Raw genomic sequence first — 13,463 nt, 5'->3', positions numbered from 1 at the left:
CAAAAAATTCACTATGTTCCTTTAATTTCGAGATATTCACTAACAATTGTTTAACAATAGTTTATTATTTCGGTAGTCAGATGGAAACTGGCTATTTTATTTCAATCATTAGTTCTTAATAATGTAACATGCGTGGACCGAAGATTCTGTTAATCAATTCTCTCATATGGACCTTACAACGCGTATAAATTAGAGATATGAGGGCGACTATAAAAATTATAAATTAACATTATCCATTGCTCCATTACCAATAAAAATAATCATTTTTGTTTTTATTAAAGCCAAATTATTAAATTGCATTCACACCTTCATTTCACTGATAGATAAGATTGAAGATTTCAATCATATCTACTCCTGACCCGCCAATCATATACAACAGCTAAATTACATTTGATTTTTTAAGATAACCAGGTAAAGTAAATGGAAGGAGATAATAAACAAGATCGAATGTCACGAATTGTCACAGTCGACGTAGCAGCAGCTGAACTGTATATCTCGCACAGCCCTAACGTGTTCTATTATTAGTGCGTTACTACTATCGATTATAAATCGAAATTTCATAAAAACAGATCACAAAAATGTGGATTATAATATTAACACTATTAATAGTGTCAGTGATAACTTACTATCTACGGAAACCGAATGACTTCGATAAAAGAGGAATAATTTACGACAAGTCATTATCAATCAGTAAAACACTGGGCGCTCTGTTCTTCCGTCGTATTTCGATTGCTGACATGATGACTAGAATATACGACACCAAGAGTGACGCTAAATACATTGGTAGTTACTTCAACGGACCATTACTAGTGATTCGTGATCCAGAGTTGATTAAGATCATCAGTATCAAGCACTTCGATCATTTCAGTTATCATAAGAGGTATTTTGATCCAGACCGGGATCCATTCTTTGGTGCTAATCTGTCTGCTCTCAATGGGGATAAGTGGCGGGACATGAGAACTCTACTGAGTCCAACGTTCACATCTAGCAAAATGAAAGCAATGTTCAAGCTTATGTCGGCATGTGCAAAAAATTTTTCCGATTACATTGCCAAAGAGACCTCAGAAAAACCTGTAATATATAATACTAAAGACGCATTTACTCGTTACACGACAGACGTCATAGCAACTTGTGCTTTCGGCGTTGAGGTTGACTCGATGAAGCACCCGGATAATGAATTCTATGTCCTTGGTAAAAAGGCGGGGGTTTTGAAGGGCTTCGTTAAGTTCAAGATGCTCTTGCAAATGGTTGTACCAATCGTCATGAAGATTCTCGGAATTCATCTGCTGGATAGGAAAATTGAGAAGTTCTTCACTGACCTTGTGAGGAACACCATTCAAACCAGAGATCGGGAAGGTATCGTCCGTCCGGATATGATTCAACTGCTGATGGACTCTAGGAACAATGAGAAAGGACTTAAACTCGATATCATTGACATGACAGCGCAGGCGTTTGTCTTTTTCTTCGGTGGTTTTGAGACGTCGTCGACTATCATGTGCTTTTTGGCTCATCACATCGCTGATGATCATCAAGTTCAGAGAAAACTCCAGGAGGAGATTGATGAAGTCTGGGAGGCATGTCATGGAGACCTTACCTATGAAGCGATTAATAGGATGGAGTACTTGGATGCTGTTGTTAATGAGTGTCTGAGAATGTACTCGATCACTTTAGGTACTGACAGAATTTGCACTAAAGAATTTGAATTACCTCCAGCATTACCTGGAATGCAACTAGTTCTCGTCAAGCCTGGTGAAGGTCTTTGGTTCCCGATCTACGCCATCCACAGAGATCCCAAGTACTTCAACGATCCCAACAAATTCATTCCGGAGAGATTCATTGATCATCCTAGAGAGACACTTCATTCTCCAGCCTTCATTCCGTTTGGCTCAGGTCCCAGAATGTGCATTGGAAACAGATTTGCTACTCTGGAAATCAAAGTTGTGATATTTTATCTGATGCTGAAATGCTCATTACGAATCAGTGATAAAATGATCATGCCTCTGGAGTTTGATAAGTCGAATCTTAATTTGGGAGCTGAGGGCGGATTTTGGTTGGATGTAATGAGGAGAAGTAAATAAAAATGTGAGTGGAATAAATTGAAACTTAGCGAGTCGTTAAATAATTACAAGATCCAAAAACGGTTTATTTTGTCGGATTAATTTGATCAACAGTTTGTTACAAATCTCAAAAAACTTCTTTGGCTAATTAATATACTATATACTAATTATTAACTATAGAAAAAAGTCTCATTATTCAACGAAAAAAATTACCACCAATTTTGCGTGTTTGAGACTAAATTAATGTTTTTCTCATAAATTGTTTTAAACTGTTTTTTAAATTGTTTTTTCTCATAAACATGTTTTATTAATCTTTTGTTAAAAAAATTCTCGAATTTACTTTGAAAAACGAATTCTCCCAGTCCGCAATATTTTCTTACATTAATTATTCTCTATTTTTTCATTCAATCCCAATTGAAGTTTAGTTTTGCAATTTTCTGAGAATTCATGACAATATAACAATAAAACAATAAAAAACCATAAAATTAAAAATATAAAAAACGAAGAGGATAGCATGAAAATGCTATTTGATTTGACTGGAGATTCATCTGAAATAGAGACAGTGAAAAATATCTCAAACATGGGACCAACCGAACAATGGGACCAACCAATCACAGGCCCAAATCTCCCCAGCCAATCGTCAACTGTTTACATTTGAAAAGAAAGAAGGAAAACAAAGAAGGACTTGTTTATTCTCTATAACGTTTCAAATTCTGTCCGTTTGCCAGACGTGTTTGAACCGGCAATCTATTGACTCGTCACTAAATATTCCATCAAACCAATCATCATCGAATAATCTCCCAAAATAATCGATTCAAAACCAAATATTGAATTCGCAAAAAAAAACTGCCAAATATTAATTTATCAACACAAACTTTTTACGGAGATAAAACAAAGTGAAAGAAAACGCGAGGAATCATGTTCAATTCAAAGAATACTTCAACAAGTGTTGCGGACATGGTGAGAACAGCGATTATGACCTTGGCAGATCCAACTGGATCGTCGCTGCAGGCAATTAAAAAATTCATAATTGCAAATTACGGTGCTGATATGGAGAAATTTGGGCCATTCATAAAGGATTACGTGGTGAGTTCAGTGTCGGCAGGAACGCTCATTCAAATTACGGGAAAAGGAGCTTCAGGATCGTTTCGTCTGGCTTCTGTTCCGATTCCGCTGTCAAAACCAAAGGCCAAGTCCAAGGCTGACAATTGCACTGGTTTATTGATGACAAGCAACTCATATCAGCTGTCCAGCTATGACGGCGGCTGTGAGGTGGCTAACATTGGTCATGATCTGCCGACATCAAGCCACTATCAGTCACGTCCAGCTGTCTCTGCTACCCCTCAGCTCTTGAGGATGATGGCAATAGAGCAGGACTATCGTGAGATGAAGCAAATGCAGCAAATGCAGCACATGCAGCAGATGCAGCAAATGCAGCAAATGCAGATTGCCAAGCCACCCAGGGGAGGTAAAAAGATCCTGAAGACTTCAGCCGAGCTGGAGATGCACCAATCGCAAATTATCCACTCATCTTCTGGGGGAAAGACGATTATGAAAGCGGCAGGTATGCAGACGATGCAGCAGGTTCACACGATCAAAAAAGCAAACGCTGGAGGAAAAAAGATGGTAACTAATGTGGTCCAGGACATGCAGCAGATGCAGAGTATGCAGCAGGTGGAAGAGCTCCAGTGCATGAGGCAATTGCCAACCAGCAATTTGTACACTGGAGGGCAGGATATGATCGATACCTCAGTCATGTGCCAGATGCAGGGCGTCAGGGCATCTCAGGGTGTGAAGAACGTCACCAAGGTCATTAAGACAACCAAAATCAAGTCAACGAAAGTGGTGAAACGCAAAGCTGAGGCTGATCCGGCACAGCCATCGAAGAAAACCAAGGCTTCAAAATCCAAGGTCATGGAGGTGCACATTAACTTTTAGGAAAGCCTGGGCAGAGAGGATTAGCCAGAGCAGAATCAGCAGGTGTGATTTGGAATTTTTGCAGAGGCCTCAAAGATATTTTCATTTTTTATTATTCTTTCAATAATTGTTATTCATTTTGCATTGTAATTCAGGAGCTTCACCAGTAAAATCATATAAAATCCAAAAATGATTTCATTGGTGTGAAATTTTGATATATTTGATCCGAAAAAATGGTTTGAAATGAGGACCAATAAACATTTATGTTTATTCGAGTTAATTCAATTCAAATTACTTCGATTATTTATATATTTTGAGGTACACGTTTTGTTTTTTTTTCAAATTTTGACTAATGTTTTTTTCATTAATGAATTAAGGATTCAGAGAAATTAAAAATTAGAGAAATATGGTACGATTTTTGTGTTTTTAGATTCATGATTTTACTATTGAAACTCTTTAATGACCGAAATTAATTCTTCAAATTTTTTTTCCAATAGCTTTCATTTTTTGGGCCTTAATTTCAAATAAGATTGTGAACATCTCACCTTCGTTTCAAATTAGTCTGGCGATATCTATAAGTTCTAGAAGAGATATTCTTTTAAAATTTAGTTATTAAAATAAGCCAAAAAAAAAGATTTACCACTCATGTTAGAACATATTAAAGTTTATGTTTCGGCGAACTCCAAGTTATTATTATGAAAAAAAATATAAAGAGTATATGGAAGATATGAAAAAGAATAGCACGCAGGAACGTTTGCTTCAAATACCAATTACAAAATGAATAACAAGCGTATGTCATTATTTTTTTTCTATTAATATAATTATTATAATTTTGAGCAATTAATATGCTGACTTTTACTGTTTTTTTCTTCGCCTAATTTTCTTTTTGCAATTTATGAATGAGTCTTTTATTATATGATATTGTATTTTTGAGAAATAAAATCCGTTAATACAAGATCCGTGATTATCGCCTGACTTTTCTGTTTTCCAGGTTCAAGTACTTCTCCTTCTTCCACGATTCTTTTCAAAAGTTACTAAAAATACAGGGAAATGTTATCGTAATACCTTAAAACACGGGGAGCCATGAAGTAAGATAAAATTATTATTTCATCATTATTTCATGGCTCACCAAGTTTTTATTCACAATATTTTGATAATAGTAATATTTTTTCGTATCAATCCGATCACCAATTTATCAGAAAACTCAAAAAACCAGCAAAAAGGGGGGAAAATATTCTTTCATATTCATACGAAATCAAAACAGAAAAATGAATTATCCAATTCTATTATATTAATTTTTTGTGACTAATGAGAGGTTGAAAAATATTTTCATCGCCATGTACCGAAAAGTGACTTTCCCGCACATTGTGAAGAAATAGTCTATTTCGCAACTCGTGCAGAAAGTGACTTTTTTCACGTGGGATTATACCACCGGCTTAAAAATGAGTTTTCCGCACTAGTTACAAAATATACTATTTTCTCATCTTAATCCACCAAAAAAAATTAGAGGATTCTTCCGTCGTTGATTTAACTGCAATAAAAAACTCTTCTATATCTCCTCCAAAAATCATACAATATAATAAAATAAAATAAAATTAAAAAAAAAAGAATAATTCGCAGCTTTAACAACAAGTACGACAAGTACGTGGTCTCCAGGTAGTTCATGCGCCACCGCTACGTGGTCTACAGTTAAAGACCGACAATAAGCCTTGCAAATCTATATTCCATATAATCTCCGAGGTACTAGCAATTATATTCATAGCATATATACTCTATATGCTCTATATACATAAAGTTGATACTATAACTATATATACAGGAGAGGTATAGGCGGTATAGGCGGCCGGGAAAGGCCTGAGATCAGTGATCGCTCGTCGCCGCTTTTGATTCGAGTGAATGTGCGAATCCCATGTGACAATCTGTCTCGTTTGGCCTGACCTGTGTTGTGTATCACTTGCACTAGGGAATCACGTGTTACTGGATTAATAGCCGTTTGAAAAGGATAAAAAGGGAGAAAAAGTGCGAGCAGTCGAGTAAGTAACGATATCATGATCCTGCCAATTGGTGAATACTATTATCCCCCATTGATAAACCATTTCAGACAGTGTCATTGTTACGTGAACGGGGTTATTTTTAAGTTAAGAACAGAAGGAAAATTAGCGTGCTAAATGGAGTAGGCGGTTTGGAGTGTGACTGGTACCTGGGGGACACGCGGTCACCACGTTGTCCCGGAGTTGATCAATCTCGAGAATAACATACGGTGAGAACACGTGGAGAATTCAGGATTATCCTGTAGGCGAAAATAACAGGGGAATTCAAGAAATTATGAAGTTGATTGAGCAAATTTATTGATTCATTGATTCAGGCTGCTAGGATTTTTTTTTTTTTGAGTTCAGATCTCTGGAGGGGGTATATCGCCGGGGAGATTTATCACCTGGAGATTTTGCAGGTTTATCATTTATCTGGGATGTTGAAGACTCCTAGGGGGATATCGTCAACGCCATGAGGTGTGGCGCTGGAGATGGAGAATCCGCAAGAAATCCCGCCGCGTGCCCCATTGTCCGATATTCTTCGGGTACACGTGTACTGCCATGTCTATTCATGTCGGCGTGACGAGACTCCAATCACTCAGATATTATTTCCTGTGAACTCATTAGATCAACAGTTGCGATCGTTTTTTGTTATTTCAGTGGAAAATGCAAGAATGTGGGGAGGTGAATTAATTTGGGGAGTTAGTTGTGGCTAGTGTATTTTTATGATTTGATGATTGATATTTTTCTTGGAATTGATGATTGTGATGTGAGTGGTGTTTGAACTTTTTAACTCGGAATCTTTTTTTTTATCAGGACGAGTGGGTGATCGTTGCAGGGGTTGTGGAGGATTTTAGCGAGGTGTTGGAGGTGAGGGTGAGAAATTATATTGTTAGGGGTTTTGGGGATGGGGACGTGGGGCCGGGTAACCTCAAATAAAACGCGTGGGTCTCATGCTTTCCGGTGGAGTCGACAGGGTCCATCGATTTTTCAAGTTTCTCTGGCGAGGGCTCCGGGTTCGCCTCAGTTAGGTTTCTCACCTTTTGTTTTTCACTGGACACCCGCATTTTTCGAATTCGTTGAATATGTTCTGCACAGGAATAGGTGATATTTAGATCCATTTTTAGAGAGTTGTAATTGCAGATTGTGTGACTTGAGCAAAAAGGTGGAGTAGACACTTCTTCGGAGTCAACTTTAATTTTATAGAAAAAAGTTGTATAAACTGCTTCCGGGGGAATATGATATCTCCACCTTTCAGGCGAGTTTCAGTTATCTAAGACCAACTCCTGGTGATAATTTTTTAAATTTTTTTAGAGGTGATTTTTTTAAATTGACAAATTATGCAAAAAGGTTGTGAGGAGAATTTTCTAGGGAATGACGAGTCGAATTATTGTTAACTCCTTTTTTTCAGGGAATTTTCGGTAAATTTGGAAAATTGTGGGAAGTGGTAAAAACAGTTTATTAGGGAATAACAAAGATTTATTTTTCAGATGGTATTGGATCATCGAAATGTGTCTTCCAACGACTTTTTTCAATAACAAATAAAATTGAAAAAAAATCACTCAATGTTGTGCTCAGACGATTCAGAATCACCCGAAACACGAAGTTTAATCATCTTCTGACAAGATATTTTTACAATCTGTTTGTATAAATTTTCAAATTATTCAAAATGGCCTAAAAAAAATCAAAAACAAATTATTTCCAATAGTTAATTTCAAGTGACTCGAAATCGTCTGAAACGTGGAGATATCGTATTTCCTTGGAATGTGTTTATACGACTTTTTGCACAAAATTGAAATTTAATCTGAAAAAGTGTCTGTACGATGTTTTTTTTCAATTCAAGTGCTATCTACTTGGTTTCTCTTTAAATTTATTTTCTCATTTATTTCTCAGTGAACGGTATCCATCGAATTTTTTATTCCAAATTTCATACAGCTATTTATCCACCAATTCACTTTGAACTCAATGCTTCAAAGAATAGTTATCAAGAGACTAGACAAGACTATCCGATATTTCGAAATTAAAAAGTCCACTAAATAGACAGAAAAATCACAAAATCACAAAATTGATCATCAAACTAATGAGAAAAAACTGTTGTTTCAGACTTGAATTCCCCAGAGGACTAATTCAGAAATTCCCCCGCCCTGTGACATGGAAACAGGTTATTTGAATTTCCATGATGAGGAACACTTTTCCGACTTCTCTCTATCGCTGGACCCCCACGATTCCTTGGAGGAGTCGTCGAATTCACTCATGGCAATCGTAGAGTCAGACTTTGACTACGTGGAGACCCATCAGATGGATACAACGGGAGGTCTCTGGGGAACAGAACAGGAGTTAAACGGTGACATGGCAGTGCTCCCAGACTCCGGAGTGGCCTCAGTCATCCCCAAGATCGAGAATATGAAGGAAGACTTTGCCAAAGTCCTGATAGACTGGCACGAGCACATCGGTTATCTCCAGGCCTCCGACATGGAGGAAGACATAGACATGAGTCTCTCACTTCCAGACAAGCCAACAGACCTTCCAGCTGACATTTTCGAGAGTCCACGAATGCCGGCCTTGAAAAGTCCGAGGAAGTCTCTAGGTGCGCCTTCAACCCCTGATAAACAAGAGCAAACAATGTACAAATCCTTCCCCAGCGTTCTGAGAGGTCTCGTCAACCCCTCGCAGCTGGGCACATCTCCAGGAAAGATTTTCGAAGTGTCATCACCCTTGAAGCAGTCGGCAGTGACTCCCATTCAAAGAAAAACCCAAAAATCACGTGAAGACGATCCCTCCGAGAGCGACGATTGCATTGACATCGAGACAGTCCCTGAGGAGGTGCCTGTTCTCGAGGCAGGCGACGTCAAGAGCCTCCTGGAACAATTCGAGGCCTCCGAGGCGTCCTCCCTCCATCCCCAGGTGTACTCTGGGCATGATGCGAGCCCTCAAGATAAATCACTTGAGCTATCAAAACCCAATCGTCACCCAGTGGATTCATCGAAACAGACTCTCCTGAAAAAATCACTGGACTCTCCAGCCTCAAAATTCCATAAGAACATCCGCGATTCTCTCCCCAAAGAGGTTGTCGACAGGATAAAAGCCTCCGGGCGCAGCAAACCCATTTCAGTGATACCAGCATTGTCCCAACCAAGAACTTTGAAAAACGCCACGAGAATGCAGGACGCAGCTGCTACTCTCTCCCGGAACAAACTCCTGAAACTAGTGGCCAATAGCTCAAAGGTTGAAGCCTCGGTTCAGCTGGATCACGATTACTGCAGCAGCATCCCTTCACCGGCCCCTGACAACTCCACCAAAACAATCCGAAAGGGACAGAACAATCGTCTAGGAATCCGTAGGAATCTCGTCAAGTCAAAGAGCTGGGGGGACAACAGCTCGAGGAAAGACAGTGGTCTCGAGTCTGGTGATGTGAGTGATGCTTCTGAAGAGCAGGGAGTTGTGCAGAGGGAGAGCAAGCCCAGGGAAGTGATTGGTCAGACGTTTAATCAGGATGGAGAGCCAAAACCCAAACCTCAAGATGAAACTGTCAGCTCCAACTCCTCAAGTGCATCAATTTCCGAGTCAATATCAAAATCTGCTCCAGTGTATGAGATGAAGATTCGATCAGCCCTGGCGACTAGCATTCTCCAGCTGAGGCAGGGGGTGCTGACGAAGACCAAGTCAGTCACTGGAGTACAGAAGACCAAGCAAATGGTGTCGGTACTGAAGAAGCCCCCGATGCCTGTCGTGAAGTGTAGTGAAGTGGCTAGTACTGAGAACTTGAGAGAGGAAAAAGTCGTTCAGATTCAGAACGCCCCAATGCTTGAAGAGGAGAAGAAACCTCCCAGGAGGAAACTTAATTTAGCCGAGTACAGGAGTAGAAGAGAGCAGACTAGGAGTGACAATAGCAGAACTTGTTCTCCAGTACAGCCCATGACTCTGGTATACATTCATCATGCTTCGACCACGACTGAGCCCCTTCAGGATGATCCTGAGAATCCTGTGTGGTCGGAGAGGGAGATTGTATCAGTGCTCAAGCCCAAGACTGAAGTGGAGGAGGATAAGGTGAAGGAAAAGCCTTCGATGTGTGAGAAAAGTGTGCAGACGTGGGAGGATGAAAAGGAAGAGGAGATCAGGGAGGTGGCCAAAGTCAATGACAGGAGGATAAGGAACTATCGACACAGGCGGACGTCCTCCAGCAGTTCCGAGAGCAGGAGCCCGTCGAGGAGCAGGAGTAGAAGCAGGAGTAGAGGCAGGAGGAGGAGTAGTAATCGGTCCAGGTCGAGCAGCAGCGATAGCAGCTGCAGGAGTAGAAGCAGATCCAGAAGTGGATCGAGATCACGCAGACGCAATAACAGGAGAAGGAGGATCAGTTACAGGCGAAGCTCTGTCAGCTCCACCAGCAGCTGGTCATCAAGATCTAGAAGCTCATACAGGTCACGCTCCAGGTCCTCCAGGTCCAGGAGCAGGTCATCTTCTTCCAGGTCTTCACGATACTCTGGATGCTCTAGGTGAGCTCCATGTTCTTTTACACTCTCTGTAGGGGGTTAAGTAGAAATTGAAAAGACTTGCATATTTTTGCACTGTGAAGAATATTTATTTATTACACAATTTCGAATTTTTCTAGAGAGAAGAATTTGCGTTTCATTTTCATTATGGCGAGAGTTATAATATTTGACAGAAATATATTTTTTTTTCGGTGTAATGAGATCATTTGGCAAGTAAACAAGAATAATTCGTTCAATTTACTTGTTGGAGGACTGAGAATCTGATTGCACGTGACTGAACATTCTTTTATTGACTTAGCAATTCAGGTTGAGAATCGAAAAAAAATAGATAGTTATTGTTGAGTAAATAGGACGTGATTGTAGGTCCTCCAGGTCCAATTTGGCCCGGAAATGGTCGAATCGTCGACGACGATCGTCAAGTCGGGGCAGCCATTATAATAGGGGAAAAAGACCCTCGAGCCGGTACAGGTCTCGCTTTCACAGGAGGTAAAATCTACCCAGAAAATTACAGATTCTGTATTAGAGTGTTTATTCCCATATCGATCTCGTGTGTGAAGACCACTTTCTTAGACATTTTGGTTTCATCTTGATTGAAGAGTTTCTTACTGTTTCGTAACTAACAAATTGACTGTTTTCTGCACTGAAGTCCAGATACTCCCCAGACTGTATTTTGTCATGGACAAAACGTTTAACGTGGATTTTGGTGAATTTATTAAATTATTCTTTAAATTATTATTTAATTTCGTGTTCGTGCGGGAGTCATTAGACAAGTAATGATTCTTTATTGATCTGATGTATTGATTTGTACTCCTCAGGTCTCCGTACAGGCGAGCCTACGACAATTGGTACAGCCACGAGAAAGAGCGACAAGTTGAGGAACGCCGGGTCATCTACGTCGGACGTCTCGAGGATGGTGTCACCAAACTCGAGCTCAGGAGACGTTTCGAGATCTTTGGACCAGTCTGCGATATCAGCTTGCATTTTCGTGAGCACGGGTAAATTTCCGGAAAGGAGTCACGGTCTCTCATTCTTTGTTTAATCTTTAAATTCAATTTGTTATGACGTTTTAGTGATAATTACGGATTTGTAACTTTTGCCTATAAAAACGACGCATACGAAGCCGTAGAGCATGGAAACGATGACATAACTCAGCCACGATATGATTTATGCTTCGGAGGACGACGAGCATTTTGTAAAGTCAAATATGCTGATTTAGGTAAATTATTTTCTTTATTGTTCTCTGGATTTTTTTTTGTGGGGACTGATAACGATTATAATCAATTGTGGAGTGATATTTTTTATTGAGGATCTCCCCAGATTTCTCAGGAAAATGTGCAGAAATTGAAAGCACTTCAGTGAAAAATTAAAAAATTAACGTATGACGATAAAAATTTATAAGTCACCGAATAAAGATAAAACCAAAAATGATATATTTATCATTTCTATTTTGTATGGATTGTTTTCGGTTTCAAATTATAAGGAGAAAACAAAATGGTCATTGACAGCTAATTTATTTGGAATTTGTTGACGATTAAAATGTGAAAATTGTGCAATTCTGACTTTTTACTTGATCATATAAAAATTCAATTGTGTGTGGTGGAAAAAATCTACAAACATAGGATTCTCTTTCCTCATGTACCATTAATACCATTGTACCATTAATTCATTGAATATGTAATATATAAATGAAAAAGTCAATAATATGATGATAATAATTGCAGATGGAATGGCAAGTAATTCATTTGCCACCGGAAGCAGAAGCATGAGCAACGATGGAGACAATACATTCGATCTATTGCTTAAGGAAGCCAAGGCAAAATTACGTAAACGAAAAGTTTGACATATGTATTCACTACTAGTTTACAATATATTTTATTTAATCACGTAGAATGAGCCTGCAAAATTATGATGGAGTGAATGAAGAATTTAGTCCACGAATTTATTGCGAAATCCAGAAGGGATAAGTCTAAAGACGATTGAATGACGTGTCGGGAGACATTTTTTGGAATAATTATCACACAGAAACGGGCTGAATCGTAAGTACTGCAGTAAACAAGTGGAGATTATACTCGTGAAAACCAGGACTGAAATTAGTAAATATTGCTCTTTCTTTCTAAAAATTTATACATTTTTTTCCGATACTGTCGATCTTCATAGTTTGCATATTGAATACAATATTTTTCTCCTCGATAGCAAGTTGACATCGTAGTATTGAGATTTTTGTAAACCGGAGAAGTTGTTTTTATTTAGAATCAAAAGTTTATGCTGAGGGTGGACGGTTATTGGGGTTGATAAATGTCTGAGACGTATCATGACGTCAACAATACTGCCACGGTGTCACCGTCAATTCAAGGATTTAATACAACCTAATGAGTTTCATGGTAATTAAACAATCCTTAATTCTCTATTTTTCAACGGAATTTTATAATTTATGGATGAGAAGGAGATAATTGCGAGAGGAATTTTGTGAGTCAAGTTATTCTAACATAGAGATGGTATTTTCCTCTATTTGTTTTTTTTTTTTTAATTTGCATGGAGATTTATCGTCGATTCCATTGATTATTGACAATGCTCGACAATTTGTACAAGTCAACATTAAGAAAATCCGATGTAATTTCATGATTGCAGAAAATGAATTACAGAAATTAAATATAACAGGGATTCATGAATATGTACATCGTCGGTAATATAACCAATTACCAATGTTTATTGTAATTTATGATAATAAATTGTTTATTGATAATCCAATAAATGAAGATCATTCGTAATATTAGTGATTTTTTTTTATATTTAGGGATATTTATGTACTTTAACCATTTGTTTTTGTTAATATTACAAAAACGAGAAATTTTTATTATTAAAAAAAAGTAATGAATCGATTTCATCAACAACTTTTAGCCAAAATAACCGGTTTTTTAAGTTTTTTGACGAATTGATCAGATTATTGCATAACTCAACAAGTTTCGTGA

At 38.3% G+C, this 13,463-nt stretch overlaps 2 protein-coding genes across 6 annotated transcripts; both read left to right on the top strand.

Moving 5' to 3' along the window:
* Window positions 1-310: 310 nt before the first annotated feature.
* Window positions 311-2,312, top strand: LOC105263603 (cytochrome P450 9e2). The gene has a single exon (XM_011299947.1). The coding sequence runs from the start codon at window positions 579-581 to the stop codon at window positions 2,076-2,078; it is 1,500 nt and encodes a 499-aa protein (XP_011298249.1). The 5' UTR covers window positions 311-578; the 3' UTR covers window positions 2,079-2,312.
* Window positions 2,313-5,826: 3,514 nt separating this feature from the next.
* Window positions 5,827-12,550, top strand: LOC105263319 (serine/arginine repetitive matrix protein 2). 5 transcript variants are annotated; one of them, XM_011299741.1, is made up of 7 exons: window positions 5,827-6,007; window positions 8,108-10,497; window positions 10,858-10,980; window positions 11,310-11,489; window positions 11,565-11,710; window positions 12,216-12,317; window positions 12,383-12,550. In XM_011299741.1, exons 2-7 carry the CDS (start codon window positions 8,156-8,158, stop codon window positions 12,385-12,387), a joined length of 2,898 nt encoding a protein of 965 aa, XP_011298043.1. In that variant the 5' UTR covers window positions 5,827-6,007; window positions 8,108-8,155; the 3' UTR covers window positions 12,388-12,550. The 5 variants fall into 5 exon arrangements, with proteins under 5 accessions (XP_011298043.1, XP_011297881.1, XP_011297798.1 ...); XM_011299579.1 differs by adding an exon at window positions 6,821-6,880 and having other exon boundaries at window positions 12,216-12,550; XM_011299496.1 differs by having other exon boundaries at window positions 12,216-12,550.
* The last annotated feature ends 913 nt before the right edge of the window (window positions 12,551-13,463 follow it).

The sequence above is a fragment of the Fopius arisanus genome, unplaced genomic scaffold (genome assembly GCF_000806365.1).
Source record: "Fopius arisanus strain USDA-PBARC FA_bdor unplaced genomic scaffold, ASM80636v1 scaffold00001, whole genome shotgun sequence".
Taxonomy (NCBI): domain Eukaryota; kingdom Metazoa; phylum Arthropoda; class Insecta; order Hymenoptera; family Braconidae; genus Fopius; species Fopius arisanus.
Note: the sequence above shows the minus strand (reverse complement) of the source record. Positions and strands in the feature narration are given on the sequence as shown.

What these genes read in the sequence shown, in the direction of transcription:
- LOC105263603 (XM_011299947.1), top strand. Translation starts at nt 579, where the DNA reads ATGTGGATTATAATATTAACACTATTAATAGTGTCAGTGATAACTTAC.
- LOC105263319 (XM_011299496.1), top strand. Translation starts at nt 8,156, where the DNA reads ATGGAAACAGGTTATTTGAATTTCCATGATGAGGAACACTTTTCCGAC. An exon ending in CGATACTCTGGATGCTCTAG is followed by an intron (nt 10,498 to 10,857) that starts GTGAGCTCCATG and finishes ACGTGATTGTAG; the next exon opens with GTCCTCCAGGTCCAATTTGG. An exon ending in TTGCATTTTCGTGAGCACGG is followed by an intron (nt 11,490 to 11,564) that starts GTAAATTTCCGG and finishes ATGACGTTTTAG; the next exon opens with TGATAATTACGGATTTGTAA.